Source organism: Thamnophis elegans, chromosome 4 (assembly GCF_009769535.1).
Source record: "Thamnophis elegans isolate rThaEle1 chromosome 4, rThaEle1.pri, whole genome shotgun sequence".
In the NCBI taxonomy this organism is placed as follows: Eukaryota; Metazoa; Chordata; class Lepidosauria; order Squamata; family Colubridae; genus Thamnophis; species Thamnophis elegans.
Window position 1 is genome coordinate 17,870,858 of NC_045544.1, and position 22,451 is coordinate 17,893,308.

Below are 22,451 nucleotides of genomic sequence, written 5' to 3' on the forward strand. Positions count from 1 at the left end.
TTCCAACGGTATTTCCAACGATCAGGTAGGTGACCTCAGCTGTGACACGCATTTATATTAGCTACAATTGTTCAATTTCCTGCTTTCTAGCTAATTTGGCCCAGTGGAATCCTTCCCCTTGCTATTCTACTTATCTTTGCATACTTGGAAGGCTTCAAAATTTTCCTTTTTTAGTGTTGTGCAGGCGCGCCCCAGGCACGCATGCGTATAAAGTATGCGTGCATGCGCAAAGCATGCGTTTGGTAGAAGACTCACTGAACCGGTAGTAGACTTCAGAGGATTTCACCACTGCTTGCATGGTTCTGAGACATCCCACTCCTTTTTATAACATGTCTAGTTGTAAGGATGAAACATTCTCCTCAAAATCTTCTTCATCTCCATCATTCTTGGAGGAACTTCATTCTTTCTAATTGGGCACATTGGAGTATATACCCATCACATCATATCCCAGTTTCATCTACTTCCTATCATTCATACACAGTTCTTTATAACTATCACTCACGGCTCACTGAGAAATCATGCATGCATATGGAAAACAACCTTTACTCCAATGGATCTTCAACTCTGTCACTCCCTAAAATAATAAATGAAGTTGTGTGTTGAGTATTCCCACCAAATCAAAGTATTGCTTTCATCAGTGTTAAGAATGTGCAAAGAATAAATAAATCTATCACTTCTAGGAATTCAATTTTACTTCATACATCACAGGAATTTTTAAAGATTAGGGTACAGCAACTCTTCCCTCTGGGATCACTCAAACAAATGAACAGCAAAGTTCAAAGTGGGTTTTGATAGTGCTCTCATATTTTCCACACAAGTCCCATTACATGTTTTTTATTTTTTTTTTACAAAATTGTGATCACTCTAGGTTGCTTGAGATTCTCCAATGGAAGGTGATGGAGGTACTGAGAGAAACCCAATTCACACTCTGAGAAGTCCTGTTTTAACCCCTTTGCTTTGCAGGAACTCTCAATTTTAACTAAAACACAGCTTACCAAAAGAGGTTGCAGTTTACTTTTACATTTGGACATTAAAATATCCAATGTCTAGTCCTGGCAGCCGGTTCCTAATTCCTCAAAAAAGGCAAAGGAGCTACTTATCAAACCTTCTTTGTAAAGCTGATGTTGTTTCAGGAGATAATTGACTTCTCTTTGGGGAATTAGTAGGATATTAGTTACAGTGATCTCAGACTCCTGACATTTCAAATTAATTCACTCTCTGAACTCTGGTTTTACAACTATGCTTGAAGAACTTGCCTCTGTCAAATTTTCTGAACATCAGAAGACTCCAAAGTCAATAAAAAAGCTGAAATATCCAGCTTTTGATTCAGGATGGTTGGTACCACTTGGAGAAAGATAATCTTCACTTGAGGTCTAATATTCCACAATTCTTGACAGAACAAAAGATGGTTGTTTTTCTTTACAGGTCATGGTACATTTTCAGAAATGCAACCTGCAGGAAAACAAAACATAGCCCACAAATTAGCATCTGCACAGTTAAGCTTCAACACATACACAATTATACAGACATCCACCCACAAATGAACAGAACCATGCTCAATATGTTATAGTCAGATAAACAATGCAGATAAGTGCTCCAATGACTTACAAAGGGGAACGCGCTCTGAAGAAATGCCTTTTTGACTTTTATCTCTTCTGACTTCTTAGTATAGATTGAAATCATAAATTGTGCTGGATATAATGTGACATGATCTACTACTAACATCTGTATAGAAATTTTCACTTTACGAAACAAAGACTCAAAAAAGTGCTGAGATAATCAAATTCCTTCCAAAACTTAATGTGCCCTGAAGGATCTAGAATCTAGGCATTTAATTCCATGTTCACCCATTGAGTAAATTAATACAATTCTTATGATGAGTTACCTCAATTTGTGAAATAAATCTAAACATTCTTTTGCAGTAATTCAAAGACATTTGAATCACAATGATAAAAATCACAGGATGAATACAGAAATAAAATCAGTAGATTGCTTAGGGATTTCATGTTAGTGTAATGTACTGGTTCCAAAGGCACTTTTCAAAAGCAGTGCAAAAACATTCTTGTTTGGCTCGCTGTGCCAGATGGGTTTTAACATACACGAGAGCAATTTTTGATGGGATGCTTCTTATATTTCATCTGCATGTTTTGCTTCACTATTAACTGAAAATCTTTCAAATAGGACAGGCAGTAGAAATCTGTAGAAATAAATGCCAAAGCAAAGGTGAAATAATTTTATGCATCATTAAGAGATTAGGGAAAACTGAACAAACCCCCACCCCCCACCCCATCTCCCCAAGAAAAATAGATCTAGGACTACATGAAAGTAGCAGGAAGAGCTTGTAGCATGGAGCCCAATCTTCCCCTCCCTATTTGTGATTTTTGGGAACAGTGATGTTTTGCTTCTGGAGATAATTAAATACAGAGTGCTTCCCTGTGGCTCTGATATCAATATTATTCTATTTGCCATGTTAGAAAATTTCATGTTATCTCGGTTCTTATTAAGAGGTTCCGCATATCACAGAAAATAGCAAAGAAGGCAGCTAACTGAAGGCATATTTTGCTCACAGTGAAAATAAAAGGCAAAAAATCCAAGTAGCTGCAGATGCTGGTAATAAGGGAAGTGGTTTTTTTTCTGATCTGACCCATTGGTCCATCTATCTCAGCGTGCTGTGTCTTCAGTTACATGCAGCTAGCTCAAAAACAGAAGATAATGGTCTTTCTCTGCCCTATCTAAAGGTTGAGCAAAGGTTTTCTTTTTTTTAATGAGGTTACTTATGAATAGACATGAAAATGATATCCCTGTTTTTTTCCTGTGAAATACAAGCAGGTCCCCCAAAATTCAAACACAGTGGAGGCATTTGAAGCTGTTTTCAATCCAAGAAAATGCCCAAGACTTTTAAGTACGCAATGCTTTTGCTACACCATTGAACATTAATTCTTCTGCTATATGATTTTTTCCCAGAATTCTAAATGTACTTGCATTCTGTTTTTGTCCACTGCTCCAAGCTACTACCTCGACTTACTATTTGTTTGAATTAGCTGGACTTTGATTACTCCATTACAGCTCACAAAAGGAGATCTCTGCCGATATTTACCTGGATTTTTGACTTCCAAACTCAGAGTGTTAGTTATCAGGCAAGACCTGTTTCATATTGTTTTATCAAGGGAATATCAGCTAGCAATATATAGAATCTTCATATTAGCAAACAGATTAGAAATCATTATTAGCCAGCATTTTTAAAATGCTAGGAACAAATCTACTTTCAACTGTAATGGCAATTTTCACCATGTAATAGCAATAGCACTTAAACTTTATATACTACTTCATAGTGCTTTAAAGCCTTCTTGAAGCAGTTTACAGAATCAGCATATTGCCAGTCAGGATCGAACGTTTTGCAGTGAGCAGTGAGTCAGCCTGCAATACTGCATTCTAACCATTGTGCCACCACAGGTCCTTTGGCAGATGCTATCGCTTGTTTAAAGAAGCTGGAAAGCAAAAGTTCATTTCTGAGAGCCACTACGTTTCAGGAAAGCAAGGCTTTCCAAATTTTGTGGCGTTGGCAACACCACAATCTAAAGCACTGAAAAAGATCTAAATAGAACAATTTTTTTTTTAAAGAAAAAAACGGGGGTCTGGGGATTTATAATTATATTTTTCATTTCCCACTTTTCCAACTCAACAGAAAATGTCTCCTGCAAAATATTGAAAGACTACAAATAAAATCTGTCTTCTGAAGTATCTTTGAATTTTGTGCCCTCTTAATTCTGCCAAATATTATGTGTTTTCTAGTGCTTTGGCTGAGGGAAAAGGTAAATGTATACAACCAACTCCTGAGGGTTCCTTTCACTTAAAAAGCAGCCTTGGCCATCCACCACCCAATTAATTTAATGTGAACAGCTTTTTAATTTTTAATCCAAACTAGATCTGCCCTGACAATACTTTCTGCTCCCAGTTGCAACATCCCATGTTGGCATTTTCTGATATAATGGAAACAAAATACCAATTAGAATTACATCGTAAATCTCCAGTTGAATTTCCAGTTTGGTCGTATTATCCAATCAACTGACATCTAAATCAGGAACTTCCCAACTCATATTCTTCAAAACTCTGATTACTTGGTTCCTTGGTAAAGGATTGGGGGTTAGAAACTCCAAACGAGTTTCACATAATTGCTTTCGGAACGTGGCAAGAAATTGTACCTATGAAATTTTCTCCCTGGGTGTTCCAATCAATCTTAAAGAGCACCTTTTCAACAAATTCAAGAATAATGCTCTTTTCAAGATCATAGCACAACTTTGATTTAAGCTGCCTATCTTACTTTAACACTAGGATTCCGTGGTAATTAACATTTTCTAATCTTGATTAACATTAACATGGCTTGAACTAAAAACTTCAAAAGGTCCCCAAAGAACTTTCTTAACTCTAATTTCCTAGTCATATTGCATATGTTAATTACTGAAAAGATTTACAAGTCGCAGCTACTGAAGTTCCTATGTTATATTATCTAAATGACAGTAAACAAACAGAAGAGTGTGCCTCAGAGCTTGTTACTGTGTGAGAAAATTAACTCTGCTATCTTTAATTTTTCTGGCACCCTTTGTTCAGGCTGCTCTGTTTATTTGGCCCTTCAAAAGTTTGGCTGCAGAATTCTGTAGTAATCTTCACATTTTGGAGTAGTTGTTCTTGTAAACAATAAGAACAATAAACAATATCAGCATTTAAAACCACTTTACAACTTATATCTGTTACTTCTTGACTTTTAAAATATGACGATGGGTATCCATGGGGAGGAGAGTGTCATCATGTATGTCATGTTTCATTATGTAAATGATGTATCTTGCATTCTGTATATCATTAGTATTATGACATGACTGATTAATATTGATAATGGCATCATTGGGTCGTCCAAAGGATGCCAATGATTATGATTCTACTTTCAATTGTAAACACACACACACACACACACACACACACACGTACGTTTTATATATATCCCAATAAGGGTATGGCTAGCTGATGAGAGCTAAATAGCTTGAAATAGATCTATACTAGTCTCCCTTTATTTATTTATCAGCACAAATGCAACACAAATGTAACAAAGGCAACAGTAAAAATAATGGCTTTCTGTCTGGATGGTCTCTTGTGATGAGCCGATAGACAGAGAAAGGAAGCAGTAGCCTTCCTCCCACATTTGGGCATACCAGGGGTTGTGACACAATACATACCTATTTCCCTGGCTTAGCTGATAAAGGAGGAGAACCTGTGGCCTAGTGGCTAATACAGCTGCCTAATATGTAATACAGCCCAGATTCGAATCCCAGTAAGATATATATATATATATATATGACTTACTACTTACTTGACTTTACTCCAGGGTCAAGTGGCATATAACTGCTTTAAACAAATAAGATTACTAGAAAACACTATGAAATGGGGAAAATGTACAGATTACTTATGAACTCCATTAGCAGAAAAGGAAATTTAAATTGGTATGAAATGGGTGGGAAAGTGAGTTAAAGAGCCATTGAGATGACTTTGGAGTAATTATGCAGAAATAGTTATAAAAAACAAAAACATGCTTAAGGCTCAAGAAATAAGAGAAACCTTTAGAAAGAAACACAGCCTGGAAAATGGTGATGCTTTCAAGATTATATATTTATATATTTATTTATAGCATGTATCAATAAAGTGATGTTTCAAGCTTCTACATCTCTTTCTATTCTGGCCTACCCTGGCTAATAGCAAAGTAGAAAATAAAATTTCAGTTCCAGATGATTTAAAAGAGAGAATGGGTACCTGACTACCCCTTTCAAGCCTTAGAAGGCAGCAAGATGTAAAGAGGGGCTCAACACAGAAATATTAATTTTGTTTGATATTTCTTAAAAATCCTGTTTAGCAAACTTTTATTTCCTAAACCCTGAACAGGAAAGCATAAAATCACAGATACTGCTAACATTGAGTCTTTTGTCTTTCAAGAAAAAATTAAACTTCTGTAATCTTAAGCCTAATCAATAGACATTCTAAAACAGTGATGGCTAACCTTTTTGTCATTGTGTGCTGGAAATGTGCGTGTGTGCCCACACCTATAGTGCAATGCCCGTGTGACACCCCCACACTCCCCACCCCCCGGCACATGCATGAGCGACAGCCCATTTTGGGCCTAGCAAGCCTCCCTGAACCCATGCATGCTCTGTAGAGACTTGAAAATCAGCTGACTGGTAGGCATGCGCGCATGCACAGTGAAGCTGAGCTGGGGCAATGACTCACCTGTCCACAGAGAGGGCTCGGCGTGCCACCTGTGGCGCATGTGCCATTGGTTTGCCATCACAGTTCTAAAAGAATGTTCTAAAAGAATGTTCTCTGGTACAGAGAAACCTCCAAGTGGCCTCAACGACTCTCAGAGTCAGACTAACAACCAGATGACTGCATGGAATATAAATCCTTCCATTCCCCACCACTCAGTCAGAACTGAAGAAGCTTCTTGGATGATGAGTGAAATGTCTTCAAGGAAAAACAAAGTTTCAAGAAGCTTCTTGGATGAGAAGTGAAATTTCTTCAAGGAAAAACAAAGAAAGTTCAGTTGCTTCTTGAAAAAAAAAGCACCTTTGGAACAACCATGAACTAGATGATTGAGAATCTGTTCTCAATCATCAAAAGAATGATGAGAATCTGTTCTTTTAGACATTATAAAAGAAACTATAATGGGGAATTCATTCAAGCCTATGGAACTTACACTTGGTAGCAATATTACTTTTTAAAGAGGGTTTAGTTATGTATGGAATGGAGGACATAATTAGAATCTAATGCTGGCATTACATATACGCCCTCGGAAAAAGTAATTATCTGAGTTATGCCTGAACACTTCCTTAATTCTCAGGTATGTCAATGTAGGATCTAAGAAAAGGAGATGTTCATTATATGCAACTCACCTTTATTGTATTGAGTCTGCTATTTTCATGCTTATTTTATACTAGTTGATAACCCAGCATTGCCCAGGTATTTATTTATAGGGGGGAAATGTCCAGACCAAACGTAATATCTAATGTTAGATTTTTGTCAAAGGGACCCCCCTTGTGGAGTACTGTGAAGCTGTTACTATGGCAACTCCACTGTGCTGTACAGTAGAAGCCATTTTACAGCAGTACAGTAGAAGTCTTTTTAAGGCACAACAGGCTGTATTTTAATAGAATACACACCCCGAGGGGTGTTAGGGATGTCTTACACCCACAGTATTTGTTTCCAGAGAGTAAGTCATGTGTGTATCAAGTTTGGTTGAAATTGCTTAAGGCATTCCAGAGTTATGCTGGAACATACACACACATAGCCATTTATATATAAGAAAGATTATCACAGATCAGAAACATGACATTTTTTTCTTGCAAAAAGTGGTAGGGAGAAATTTCTTTCCATCTTCCTCTGCATGAAGGAATGGAATTCTGTGTCTAATTTGGAGTGGGGGATAGGATCTGCCTGAAGATTTGTCCACTGATGTCATGGTGGCTGTATGTATGATGGAAGTCCAACATTTTTGCCGAATTGGGTCATCAGTTCTGATGTGCATGAATTAAGCGGTCTGTCTCTCCAAAAACTTTATAGCAACAATTCAGGGCTAATGTAAACAGTCTTATACGGTTATACTTGGATTATTTTATCATGTTTGCATACCATCAATATGTTTTGAAACAAGATGGTTATCTGTATCTGTAGTAAAAATTTAGGCAATCAGAAAGATTTAGAACACTAGAACAGTTTCAATAGCAGGGTACACCTATAACTGCCTAATACACATGCTTTTAATGTTGTTATCATATTATATTTTTACATTATCAATGTTATTGTGATGAATACTACAACAAATATGCAGATTATGATTGTTTAAAAATAAATGTACCCAGATCACACATTCTTAGATGGAAATTGAATATTATATAAATAAAACATGGAGGAAAAAAGATACTAAATATCTTAAGGGCAATAAGCTGGAAAATAAATAAATAAATAAATAAATACCTGTCTCAATGTCTGAGTTTTGCAGACTGGCAAAACTCATCCATGAACACCAACTGGCAGTCAGAAGACATGACAGGAATTCTTTAATTTCACAACATATAGACAGATTTAACCATAGTTTCAATTGGGAAAATGTGACAATCCTAGACCTAGGCCAAGTCCAAAAATGCCAGGGAATATCTAAAAGTCTGGCGCTCTGACAAATCAGCCATCACTAGACAAATAGACATTAACAACATCTATAGACCATGAAAAAGAGACAATCAACCAGCCCAAAGGAGAACAAAAAGACCCCAGCACTTCTCCGCCAATAATCAGCACAGATTAACTCCAAGGTTAACTTCAATCAAGCAAACAATAACCCCAGTCAAGAAACTGCCAAAGAGCCATCACTAAACAACCCAACCAAAGAACCCTTAAGACCACTCCCAACCACCCAGACAGTCACTAGAATCAGAGGTGGGTTGCTCCCAGTTTGGCCTCGTTTGGCAAAACTGGTAGTGGTAGTTTGGCCTGGGTTGCAGAACCAGCAGCGACCCAGGGTGGCCATGCCCCCAAACCAGTTCCCTGGTCACCTGCTGCTGTTACCGGAATGTTGTTTAGTAGTGCACGCGCATGTGCAGTTCACTAAATTGTTCTGCGCATGCGCGAAGAACAGTTTACATTGAACTGCGCCCGTGAAGAGCATGTGAAGCGAACCAATAGTAAAACCGGGAGAAACCCACCTCTGACTAGAATATAAACTGACAGCAAACAGCACTCCTTGCTAGCATTGATGATGTTACCTAGTTAAGGTAATGAAATGTCTGCAAAACAACAAGCAACCTCAGAGAACACCAAGGACCTCTCTACCTCCTGTAATGTCACTGTTTGTTCCTACATTAATTGTTCCTGTGTGGATAGAAATCCAGTAATGAGATATGTGTTCATGTGTTTGTGCTGCTGACCAATTTCAGTGCAAATGTCTTCCTTTGCTGCTAAGAGCCCTAAGAGCCGAGGTGGCGCAGTGGTTAGGGTGCAGTACTGCAGGCCGCTTCAGCTGACTGTTATCTGCAGTTCAGCGGTTCTAATCTCACAGGTTCAAGGTTGACTCAGCCTTCCATCCTTCCGAGGTGGTTGAAATGAGGACCCAGACTGTGGGGGCAATATGCTGACTCGGTAAACTGCTTAGAGAGGGCTGAAAGCTCTATGAAGCGGTATATAAGTCTAACTGCTATTGCTAATCACCATTTGTACATGAGCCGAGTTTTATCATCACTATGACATATTCATTACTGGGCTATATCAACGAAATGGCTTATTAGGGGAAAAAAATGGGAAGGGTAGGAGAAAACTGGACAACACATTTTCATCCGAATAGTCCTTTGATCAGGGCATGTCAGGACCAAAGAAATAATTCTGCAAGAGTGATCTATTTTTCACCCCAGAAAACATACATCTTCATGTTTATCTTTTATAACTGGGGTTCTTAAACTTTGAAAACTCTAGCATTATTAGTGTGTATGCCCCCCCCTTATGAATGCAATAATAACTTTACTGGAGCTAGCTGTGGGTGAGAAAATCATATATTAAAATTAAATAAAATGTAATTTATATATCCTAACAATTTTCCAGATTTGTGAACCAGTAGGGGGCATGTGCAGCCACAACAAAGCCTGAAGCAAGTGTTGATAATGCTCCAGTTTGCCTGTCCAAGGATAAATAACTTTTTAAAATATCTGTGATCCATAAATTTCTATGTGACCCTTCAGGGGGTCCCCACTCACTTTGAGACCTCCTGGCATATAAATCATATAAATATGCTCAACTTTTTTTTTGTCCTTCTTGCATCTAAACTTGAATATAGTTTTGAGTGCAGTCTTGAAAAAGAATCCTTTTAGAGATTGTATAGCTCAATGCGTATCAAGAGACAAGTACAGACATAAAGAGATGATGTACTTGTAAGCAGAGTTTAATTGATACTTATGCCATCAGAAATATCTAAATCAAGCAACTTTGGAACTTTTTTCCTAAGTCTCCCCTATCTCTATGTAATAGACAGAAGGAAGAGCCACAACCATGGCAACAGTCAGATAAAAGAAATCTGAGTTGGGGGCAGAAGTATAATATGAGAATTTTTCTTGGACGAGACCCTCCCTTCCCTAATTCTCACAAAAATAAAAAGGGGAGGGGAGATATTAAGATCTGCTAAGATTCTATTACTGTGACTTAAAATAAAAGCAGTTTTAGCATTCATATTGTTGTTTCTGTCTACCTTGAGAAGCTGACAGTAATAGATGACAAAATTGTTGTTATGATGACAGAATAATTTATTCTTATGCATGTGAAAAACAACTGCTTTCAAACGTGTATCATATCCCTAGGAACGACACTACTTTCTAAAATAGGATGTAGAAGTTCAAAATATACTACTGCAGAACTATTACTGGTAGCTTTAAAAAAAAAAGCTGATAGAATATTAAAAAAAGGAGGGAAGGGCCAATTAATTTCAGAATGTCTTGTCTTGTGGCTCTGTAAGAGACGCAAATCCATTAATTTCAACATGTCTGAAAGCTTAATGACTTTCTGCACCTTTGAAATTCCCTAATTTTCTCCCTTCATCATGGTTGATGGGTAGAAAATTTCAGAAAGGGAATATGAGCAGGAAGTTGTTTAAATTTAAAATGATAAAAACCATTTGAGGAGAAGCTGGATATACAATTTACTTAACAAAATTATAGGCACAGAAATAACTGGTAACCTATGTTTGATTGAAATGCGTTCAGGAGCTTACCATTTACAACCATTATCTACTGACACCTAGAAGCAACAGACGCGGTGTATGTTACAAGTAATTTTAAATACAGCATTTCTGCTGCATTTGTTCTAACTGATGTATGTTTTTTAATAAAACTTGTGGAAGCAGGAGGGACAATGCCTAGACCTTTAGCAGCAGGAGTAAATTTAAATTAGTTCATTGCTAGAAGCATAAAGCATTAATGAAATATACAAGAGAGCTTCTAACAATATTTGTTTAGTGCAACTAACACTTTTTCTTTAAATCCATTATGCATACACTGTAGAACCACAGCAAATACTGCACAATCAGAACTGACCTACAAGTAGTTCTTACCTGCCAATGGTAATTGGGACCAGGAACTCTGTTACTAAGTGAAATGGTCATAAAGTCGACATTATGGGAATGCAATGATTTATGACAGCAATTCCGGCAGTTCCAGTTGCCATCGTTAGGCGACTAGCACATAGTCACAACATCCACAGTCACATTGTTGGCATTTGTTGGCTTCCCGATTGACTTTGCTTGTGAAAGCTTCATTTGCAATAAAACTCACAAATGGCAAAGATATGACTGTGGGATGGTTCAATGTCGTACTTGCCAGCCAATCACTATCACTAATGTGACCATAGAAAGCGCATGGTTGCAAACATTTAGTTGTAAGTATCTCTCATAATTGTCTAACATAATTGTCGGTGTCATAACTTCAAGCATTCGCTGAATGAGTGAACGTTAAACAAAGACTATCTGTGTAAGCATTGTATTCTTTAGCATAGGAGACTGAAGATGTCAAATGAGCATCATATATTTACATTCAAAAAGGAATAATGGAAAAGAATTAACTTTAATAATTTAGTAAAGTTACCAATTTTCATTTTTCTTTCTTTCAAAAGAATACCATCCTAAGCTACTTACTCCCCCCTTAAAGTCGGTGTGCTCCCATTTAATGTTTTCATTAACAGTTTATAAATAGTAATGTCTATGCTATTGTCTACTTCTACTGGGATCCTAATAGAAGAAATAGAAAGAAAGGTTAGAGACATATTCTTTTTGAAATTGATGGTGTAGACTTGGCATGAATGATTTTAAAGACTTACTCCCATACATAATAGTTAACAGCACTGCAAACATGGAACAGTTGAATAAAACTGGATTCTCACACATAGACTTAAAAATATAGGTTCCCAGTTGACAATTTATACTGCTATTAAATACAGCAAATATCAATACTTAAGAGCTGACATTATTTAATGAAGTTTCTGTTGAAGCTTATCAATAAAAGAATCCCTAATAAGTTATATACAATTTAGAAATATATTTCGGGGAGAAATAATGAATATGTATTTTAAAAAGTATGTATCTTATCTTAGGATTTCAAATGTATTTATGGTTCTTTGCAAATTTTCCCCCTTTTATTATGTCTTTTACAAAAATGCCAATGTTTGTTTGATATAATTTTAATTCTTCAAAACCATTAAAAGATAAGTCACTTTCAAAGGTGGACATTTGAATCAGTTTTAAATTATAAAAAGAAATACAAATTAAAAGTATAAAAGCTACCCATTAGCAAACCCATGTCATGTACACAAAGTCTACCTGAATAAACATATATTTACCTATTGATAGGAGGATAACTAGCAAGGAACCAACTTTCCTTCCTGGATACTATTTAGTAAGATTGTGGGGGAGGATATAAATTAAACAAACAAATAAATAAATATTAAAGCCTGATAACATCCCCAGAGAAAAATCTCTCCTCTCTATGCATCAGATCCAAGTCAGTATTTATTTTAGAATTTAAAAACACTTAAATCTTGATGGGTACAATGTGAATTATCTAGTGCCAAGAGTGGGGAAATGCTTACAAAATGGATAATTTTAGAGGCAATCTTAACTATAGGTTTTTGTTTTAATGAGAATATCTCCTACTGGAATATATCCTCAAGACACCCTGAAGGAAGCCAAATTTGAGCTTCACTGCAGGCTTTACTTTGAGAGGAAAAATACAGCTGAAAGTACCTTTATTAACTGTGGCAGAAAGAAATGCAACTAGAAACAGAGGATTCATTACAGCCAGTTTACCAGAAAGCCTTATCTAAGTTTTCAAACCTCATTCACATAGCACTCCTCACATTTTCTCTCCTCTTGAGAGGAAATATTGAAATGACAGTGATAGATAGAGTGGTGTTAAAAGAAAAAAATGCTTAAAAAATTCAGAGTTAATCCAAATGCTGCAACTTTATTTTGCAAGGGCAGTGATAAATATGTATGGTATTAAAGAGCCTCCTTGATAAAACACCACAAAGAAAGTTATATAACTTATTCTAACCGCTGCATAATATATCAGTTTGTAGGATATTCCGAGAGAATATCCTAAAAGAATATTCATGTAATAAGTTAAGAGAAAACGATACCTCCATCTTTTGATTATGGTGCATCATTTTCATATGAGTAGCAATAGCAATAGCACTTAGACTTATATACCACTTTACAGTGCTTTACAGCCCTCTCAAAGCTGTTTACAGAATCAGCTTATGTACCAACAATCTAGGTCCACCTTGGAAGGATGGAAGGCTGACTCAACCTTAAGCCTGGTGGGATCTGAACTGCCAAATTGCAGGCAGCCGGCAGTCAACAGAAGTAGCCTGAAGTACTGCACTCTAGCCACAGTACCACCAAGACTCACCAAGTAGTTAAAACACCAGGCTAGAAACTGGGAGATCGTGAATTCTAGTCCCACCTTAGGCACAAAGCCAACTGGGTGACCTTGGGCCAGTCACTCTCAACCCTTGATGAAGAGAGAAGCAAACCAGTTCCAAAATATTGCTAAGAAAACTGAGGGACTAGTTCGGGCAGTCCCTAGGAGTCAACACTGACTTGAAGGCACCAAAAAATCCCAAACAAATCCTCATTAAGGAAAAACACAGAACAAGATTGCATCTTTCTCCCGCACCTAAGTTGATGTAGTCTTGTTGGCTTTCTCTTGCAGTATCAAAATGTTAGGTGCAAGCATTTGCAGAGGAAAACCAACCCATCTGTTTTTTTTTGAGGGGAGGGTTTGCAAATGTTGGGTAAAATATAACCCTAATCCTAAAACTAACCTTGGTCTAACTTTAGTCTCAGGTCAGATTTAATTCTACAAATTATTGTCATGGGATTACATCAGAATCTGCCCATTAGGTGAAGCAAGAACATTGGAAAACCTTTCTCCCAAAAGAAGTTTCAGAATTTTTTTACAGATTAAGTAAGAGAAACATTTGCACCCTTGTTGCCACCAAGACAATGTTCAGAGTAAGACTAATCTCAGGAGAGTTAAGTTAGAAACTACAAGTGATAGAGGGCTTTAGCAAAAAGCTATCTGAAAAAGGTTGTGGAAGATCTCCCATCTCAGATCGAAGCGATTTGAGAGGAATAGATTTCAAGAGAGTAAGCTGTTCTTCTACACCAGGCATGTCCAAAGTCTGGCCCGGGGGTCAACTGTGAGCCGAGGTGGTGCAGTGGTTAGAGTGCAGTACTGCAGGCCATTTCAGCTGACTGCTATCTGCAGTTCGGCGGTTCAAATCTCACCGGCTCAAGGTTGACTCAGACTTCCATCCTTCCGAGGTGGGTAAAATGAGGACCCAGACTGTGGGGGCTATATGCTGACTCTGTAAACCACTTAGAGAGGGCTGAAACCCCTATGAAGTGGTATATAAGTCTAACTGCTATTGCTATTGCAACCCATTTTCAAATTTTGAGCAGCCAGCAGCCTCTTCTCCCCACTGGCTCAGCCTGTCACTCATCCCCGCTGGCCGGTGTTTTTTCCTTCACCCCACATTAATGTTAATGGTTCAAAGAATGTCAGGCTGAATGGTCGGCCCCACACATTTTCACCTCACCAAATCTGGCCCTCCTTGCAAAAATGTGGACACCCCTGTTCTACACAATGAAAGCAATGTGATCATGCTGGCAATGGGGAAAAAAGGCAGGCAAAGGAGAGATTGCCTACAGAAAGTGCTTGTTTTTTCCTCCTTGCCCATCTCTCAGAGCAGAGAGATTGGAGAGAAAGAGATTTCAAGTGAGTACTGTAAGCTGTTTGCATAGCATGTCCATTGCTCCTAGTCTCAGGTTGTGGGCACAGCCAACTGCTTTCAATGCATAGAAAGGCAACAGCTTAGTGACTTGCAATTCTGCTCTCCAATCTCTGTTCTGCAAGGAAGAAAAAGGTCAGACACAGGATGTGTGTTGACCGAAATGGTGATCACATGACTAAGGGATGTTGCAAAAGTGGTTAATTATTGTAAAGGGCCTATAATGTTATTTCTCCAGCGCCATCGTAACTTTGAATAGTTACTGAACAAATGGTCAGGAAACAGAGACTACCTGTAAATCCTCATTTAGTGATGATTCACAGTTACGATGGATAATGAAAAACTTTGCAATCAATCTTCACATTTACAATCTTTGCAGGTCTGCGAAGGAAAGGAAAGCTGAAGTAAGATCAGCACAGCTGCAGTTTTACTTAATAGCTTTGCTTAAAAACCAAGTTGCAGGTCTCGGATTGTTAATAGGTCTCTCAGTTCCCAGCATATTATTCTTGTTCTGAATGTTGATTTAAAATTTCACAGCTATCTGTTAAATTTGCTTCATAATTCTATTATACTAATGATTAAATAAATACTGTACAGCGTGCAATTTCTTTGATTTCATTGAGAACAGATAAGTTGCAGAGACAACGTTCTGAATCACCCAAAGAAAGCATGTAATATGCCCGGGCAATTCTTGTACTTCAACAAATACAAGATATGTCTAATAACATCTCTTCTCCAGTCCAGTACCCTTCATCACATCCAAATTGCTTTTTGGTTTTACAGTCGTTGCTTTCAGTGTGTTACCACTCTCAGTAATATTGCACATTTTCTCTCAAGAAGAAAAAACTCCATCAACTATGTTGTCACTTGGCTTTTCAGAAACCAGATCATCTCTTGAACTCATCCTGTATGGGATGAGGTTTCTGAAAAGCAGTTTTGTCTCTTAACAAAAAATGGAAATGGCTAGGGGAGAGGGTCATATCCTTTAAAATCTCAAGAACCTTTAAACATATTTGCTCATTTATAAAAACCACACTTCAGTAAAACCTTAGAGGTATTTATTGGCATGATGTTGGATTTTTTTTTGTTTTTTATGCTTGATAAAGCAGCATCAGGTGCATTGGCCTTCAAAACCCCACCCTATTCTTTTTTCTGGGTGTTGAAACAGTCACACATTTTTTTTTTAATGAGGATATCCATTTTAGAATTAGAAATGATGGGATTTTATAGAAGTTACAGCTGGAGCTACTTTATAAACCAGAACGTTAACTGAAAAAGCTGTGTGTATGTTAATGTTTTGGTCATGATTTCAAGTCATTTGCCTCAAGTGACAACGAAGACATATAGGGAAAACTTGCTGAGTCTCCTGCATTCAATAGAAAATCAGAGTCATGATTTCTGCTGATAGGAAGGACTGGCCTTCTGCCAAATGTCAGAATATTTCTGTGGAAACTGACAAGCTGACATGTTGGAAAAAGAAACACCCTGAGATTTGGCTGTGGAATCTCTTCCTCGGAATAAAGGGCCTGAACTCATGAGATTATGTTCCAGCTCCTCTGTGTTATAGGACTTGTGCAAGTATCCAGTTTGGCCTCCCTGGGAACATTCAAGAGCAATATTAAAAAAAAAAAGACTGTCATTTAGATGGCTTATTCAAAAGAATAATGTTTATTGATGAAAATGTGTGACCCAGGATACACTCTTTTTCTTCCTGTTTCTTGGTTTGAGGTTAAGATCTGTACTTGCATTCAGAATTCCCTTCTCCTGGTTTGTTAGTAAGCATTTAGTGAGTTTCCCAGTTGGATATAAAGGGAAGTAAATTCAACAAGTATCAGCCTGCCCAGTTAGGCCAGGTAAGAAGTACGACCAGATGAGCTAATTCTAATTTATTATAAAGCTACAATAACAGAATCTTGCATATCTGAAAGTACAAATCCCCCACCATCTCTTTTACAACCTGAGAAGCTAGAGAGGTTCTTTCTGTGCCTCCTCCATCCTTTGTGGGGCTGTGGGCTAAGTCATCTCTTATCTGATGCTTCTCTAGGCAGCATCCCCACACACACACTGCTTCTCAAGAGCTTTCTCATTTCCCACTATAAAATGCAACAAATGAAGGGGAATAAAAAAGCTGGCCCAAACTGAACCAGTTTATTAAGAACATTTTTAAAGCCGCACTTTTAAATCTACGCTCCCAAATGTAATCACAAATTACATCTACACTTGCCAGTTGTTGCTTAACTTTCTTTTTCTAATCCTGTGTCTGTGATGTATTTTATCAAATAACATTTAGTTATGAAATTTCTGTAATAGTATAGAAAATCTCCAGGCATATTTATTAAACTGGTAAACTTCTCGGCCTAAAAAAGTGATCCTATAGAATTAAGCTTCAATGTTTATGACAAGATAAGCAATTCATTTAGCTCCTTGAACCATAATTCCCAGTTTTCCTTTATTAAAACAAAATCTCAACATGGCTCTAAAATTGTATTTCTGGAATAGGATTCAATAGTTTTAGGCGGGTTTCAACCTCTTATATGAGATGAAATTTCTTCTTGTGTATTCATTCATACAGCTTATATATTTCCAAAATAGAATAAGATCAAAAAATGCAGCCTGATGTTGTCATTTTATCCAATTTAACAGAATGACTGCTAGGAGTGACTTTTCCCCAACTATACAAAACTCAATTCTTTTTCAAACAACCTTCCTATCTGAATCTTGCATTCATTGGAAATGTTTCTCCCTCAAGCCAGCCATGTCCATTTCAGCATTTTATTATGCAAGCATATGGCAGTACCGGTCCCCCCCCCCCCTCTTAAACGCTGATATCCAAAGGGCTAAACAGAATAGAGAATTCTTATTTCTGCTTGAAACAGAAATCACACTGACCTCAGATAAAATATCCAGAATGTATCTTTTATTATATGAACCTAGGGTTTTATTAAAGTCAGTAACTTATTACTATAAAACAACACAGCGATATTTGTATATTTTTTGGAGTAGTTTGCAAAATAATTTCCCCAAAGATTGCAAGAGCTAAAGTGCTTTTTAAATAAATGGACAATGCACTCTTCCTTTACCATGTGGTGCCAGACTGGCACCACATGATAAAGGTGGTGACAGTTGTAAGAAAACCTGAGACAGGTGTGCAAGGCTTGGGCTCTGGCAGAAGATAAAGTAAGAAGGTACAGGTTAAATTAACACTCATTTTAAGTATTATTGTCCCAGCTCCTGTTTCTGCTCAAATAAAGTTTTAAGAAACCTTAAAAGAGCCACAGGCTTCCTTTGTTCAGTCCAAAGTCTTGGTGCTGATTCTTGCCCCCAAATGGTTTAGAAACACGATCAGGCAATTAGATGGCTACATCCTCCAATTGACAGGGTTGATGACTTCCCTAAAACAGAGGAAATTGAGTTCAGCCTCTTCCCCGAAGAGGAATAAACTGAAGTTCATCATTCTCTACCTGGGTCCCTGACTTTGGGACCTCCGGGGATTCAATAGCAAGTAGTAAAAGTACTTTGCTACTTTTCCAGTTGTATCCAACTCTAGGATCACCGTTTCCTAGCTGAGGGAGCCAGAATTGTCCTAAAATATTTCTATGGTCATCTGGCCAGCATGACTGTATGCTGGGGACGGAATGCTTTTAACTTCTAAGCGAAGTGGTACTTATTTATCTACTCACATTTGCATGCTTTCGAACTGCTTAGGTGGGCAGGATCTGGGGCAGGTAATGGGAATTCACTCCATCTTGCACTGCTTAGGTGTCGAACCTGAGCGGTCAGCTCTCCTGCTGAGAAGCTTATTCTTTTTAACCACTGAGTCATTGTGGCCCCTTAGCAGTAACATGGGTGAATGTAGCAGGGGTGAAATGCTACCGGTTCGGGCCAGTTCCCCCGAACCGGTAGTAAAAAATGCTTTTAAAAGGTTTTTTAAAAATTCCAACGATTAGCTGTTCTACAATCAGCTGTGCCGCACAATTTATATTTGCTGCAAAGCAGGAAATCCTGCTTTCTAGCGAATCTAAATCGCACAGCACAACTGTTCCCCCCCTGCTGCTCTACTTACTTTTGCAGACTCAGAAAAGGCTCCTTGGTGCCTGCGGTGCGCATTCATGTGAAGCAAACCGGTAGCATACTTCAGAGCATTTCAATCCTGCATACAAGTAGTATGTCAGCAAAACTGCACTTGGGACCTTTCTCCCAGTAACAAGGATCACTAAAGCATGTTATTAAATTGGGTTAAATTGATAAGTAGAAATACTAATTATGGCTAAAATGTAGCAGGTAAGTCTTTCCAGTGGGAAAACAAAATGCCCACAAGCATGATGAATTCATTGGATTTTGGGGCTTCCTCCATTTATGGAGTGAAGTAGACAGAACAGAAAGGATTTCCCCCAATGAGTAAATGGAGCTTTGGAAATTTATCTTACAAGAGTACATTCCAAGACAATGTTGTAGGACTGATGGTGGTGAGCATCACTCAGAGAAGAATCACCCGGCATGTCTTGCACAAAGGAGGAAAAAAATATAACATTTTCAGTAAGTTAAATAGGTGAATACAACACTATCTTCAGTTTCATATATTGGCTTCTGTTTCGTGCATAAAAATGGGTAAAAATGATTTATTCAAACCATAATTGGGTACTAAACGAAGAGAGCAAAGAAAGGTCAATGTAACATCTGCTATTATTAACTATTCCATTTGGATAAAGATCTAGATTCCAAAGCTTATTTCTGCAATGTTAAAATATGATGTGAAAGAATCTGATTTCTTTACCTGGAAAGAATTCATCCAGCGAAGAGAAGGAGGCAATGAAGCATTACTCTGAGATAGTATCAACAGAAGTTCCAAACAGGTTTTTGATGGAAATGTGAGGGGAGAGACTCCAATATCTTCCCTCCATGCATCAACAAGACTGGAATGAAACAAGAATCATGTTACCTGCCAATGTAATATGCAGGGAATTTAAACTTTCAATAAGTAAAAAACAATAAATGTTACCTATAAGTAGATTTAGCTACACAGAAATAGAGCAATGGATATAATACTCTCTTGTTAAAATCTTATTCAATTACTTAAGCGGTTGGCATGTGATCGTTAATTCCTAATGAGATCATATTTACTTTTGTATTCCATTTACAGGAGTAGTGGACTAAGTGCATTAAGACTCTTAAGATGTATCAGAAGATGGTACTACTGGCATCCCCAGTGTTGTCCTGGTTTCTGCCATGATCCATGCTTCCTGTTATTTGGTACAAAAGTATAGAAACTAGCATTCTACAAAACTAGGCACATGCATGGGGTATCTTTATTTATAAGGATGCTCCTTGGATTCATTTATTTTCTTAGAACTGTTTTCTTTTAAGGGAATCTGTTCCACTTGCTTCAGAATGTTCCTATCTATCCAGAAAAATGTGCCAAAAAGGGGAGGAGGGGAACCCAGGACTCAAACAAAGCATAGTGCATGAGAAATATATGAGAAGTAATTTTTTAAAAAGGCCCATTATACATTCCCAAATGTTGCTGGGAGTCAAATGATATATAAATTATTATGGTTGGTCATACAATCAATCAGATGTTTAGGCTGGATTTGGACATTTTTTATCTACCTATCGAGTCCTTTTCAGGGACCTGGGGATAGGCAGATGTTGTAGTTTGATGGTATTAAAATATCATCACAGGATTTAAGCTTTTCCAAGTGAAGATGCATTTTGCAATTCCCTGATGGTGATTTTGTTAATGCTGATGGGTGTTCAAATGGTGCTCCAGAGATTGTACCCAAGGCACCTACTATTATTGGTACTATCTTTGCCCTTATTATTATTATTTTTTGCAACAGTCGCTCTATGTCTATTTCTAAGTCTTTATACTTAGACTTTCTCCACTTCTTTCACCGCTATTTTGCTGTCTTTAGATATTGCAATACCCACTAGCCAATATTTTTCTTAGCTTTCTTATCAACAACTGTTAAGCCTGGGGTATTTTGTAGCAGATGTTTATCTGTTTGAATTCTAAAGTCCCAGAGCATCTTGTTTTTTTAAATTTTCTATTACTTAATCTTTTTTTTTCGTTGCATCATTTCTTGCTTGCAGGGAAGTGGTATTTCTTGCAAATATTCCAGTGCACTAATGTTTATCATGCCATTGCTTGGACTTAGTCTGTGTGATCTTTTTGCAGCAGCTAATTAGGTAGTTCATTGTGTCTTCAGCTGCTTTGCAGAGGAAGCATTTGCTGTCTGTTGCTGTCTTCGCAATTCTGGCTTTGTATACGTTTGTTTTTAAGGCTTGGTCTTGTGCAGCCAGAATTTGCCCTTCTGTTTCTTTCTTCAGTTCTTCCTTTCCTGCTCTTAACCATTGTTATGCTATGCAAATTGTGTTGTTATCTGCTTTGCCTGCTAGGTTATTTAATGTCCTGGCCATGTAATACTTTGCCTTGCCGTGTCTTTTTTCTATTCTCCATTTCAGAGATGTGCTGCTGGGGGTTTGCAGGGTTTCGGGAGAACATCTAGCTAAGATTCTATGCAGTTCAGATCCCACTCCTGGCTGGCCCCACCCATTCTGTCTCACTCCTCCCTAGAGTCCCAATGTAGCCAATTTTGGATACAGGTAAGTGCAGGGGTGCGTGAAGGCTCAGGGAGGGTGAAAAATGGGCTTACCGGACGTTCTGGAAGGCCAGAAACAAGCCCATTTCCAGCCTTTGGAGCGTTTCTGGAGCATGCAGGAGGCTTACTAGGCCATGCCCACCAGGGCCAGGCAGCAACCGGGCAGAGAACCCCTTGCTAAAATTTTTGAAGTCCACCCCTGCTCCATTTGATTTTTCTTATAGGTCAGTTTGGCCTCTCCGATATTTAGTAAGCCTTCAGGATGCACTAGCTTCAATGTGTCTTCAGATATTCTTCCAATGCCCTGTTTTCTTCTTAACTGTTTGTGTACTTCCAACATTCCATCTAAACTCCAATTACACAAAGACAGAAGCTGATATACTTGCACATTAATACCCATTCATCAGTTGTTCATCAGAAAGTCAGAGAAACTGACTTGAAGGAGACACTAATAATTCTATTTTCAAGTGTGATTTAAAATCTTTTTTTTAAATTATTTTCCTTGTTGAACAAATCAGTTTGTTAAAATTTATAAATTAATGAGGGGCCCAAAATACTGGCTGGAGACCAGAGCAATAACAAGTGATAAACGTAGAACACTAAAGAGAAATAAATCAAAGGCATGTTAGGAAGCGTTTGCGACTACTGGGACAATGGTAGGTTGGTTAAAAGAATGGCACATCTTGATAAAATAATCGATTGATTTTCAAGAGCCATGATGGCGCAGTGGTTAGAATGCAGTACTGCAGGCTAATTCTGCTGACTGCCGGCTGACTGCAATTTGGCAGTTCAAATCTCACCAGGCTCAAGGTTGACTCAGCCTTCCATCCTTCCGAGGTGGGTAAAATGAGGACCCAGATTGTTGGGGGCAATAAGCTGATTCTGCAAACTGTTTAGAGAGGGCTGTAAAGCACTAGATATAAGTCTAGATGCTATTGCTATCTTGTAAATAATAACACTCTTTTGTACTTCAGGCATATCATTATTTTATTG

General features: G+C 37.8%; 1 protein-coding gene across 2 annotated transcripts in view; it reads right to left on the bottom strand.

Annotated features, from left to right (window-relative positions):
* Nucleotides 1-837: 837 nt before the first annotated feature.
* Nucleotides 838-22,451, bottom strand: part of UBE3D (ubiquitin protein ligase E3D) — a 58,770-nt gene continuing 37,156 nt past the window's right edge. For both annotated transcript variants that reach the window (XM_032217013.1, XM_032217014.1), the window contains 2 exons: nt 19,634-19,772; nt 838-1,452 (listed from right to left, as the gene is read on the bottom strand). In XM_032217013.1, coding sequence (XP_032072904.1) covers nt 1,420-1,452; nt 19,634-19,772 — 172 coding nt within the window. In that variant the 3' untranslated portion in view covers nt 838-1,419. The remainder of the gene's footprint in view (nt 1,453-19,633; nt 19,773-22,451) is intronic.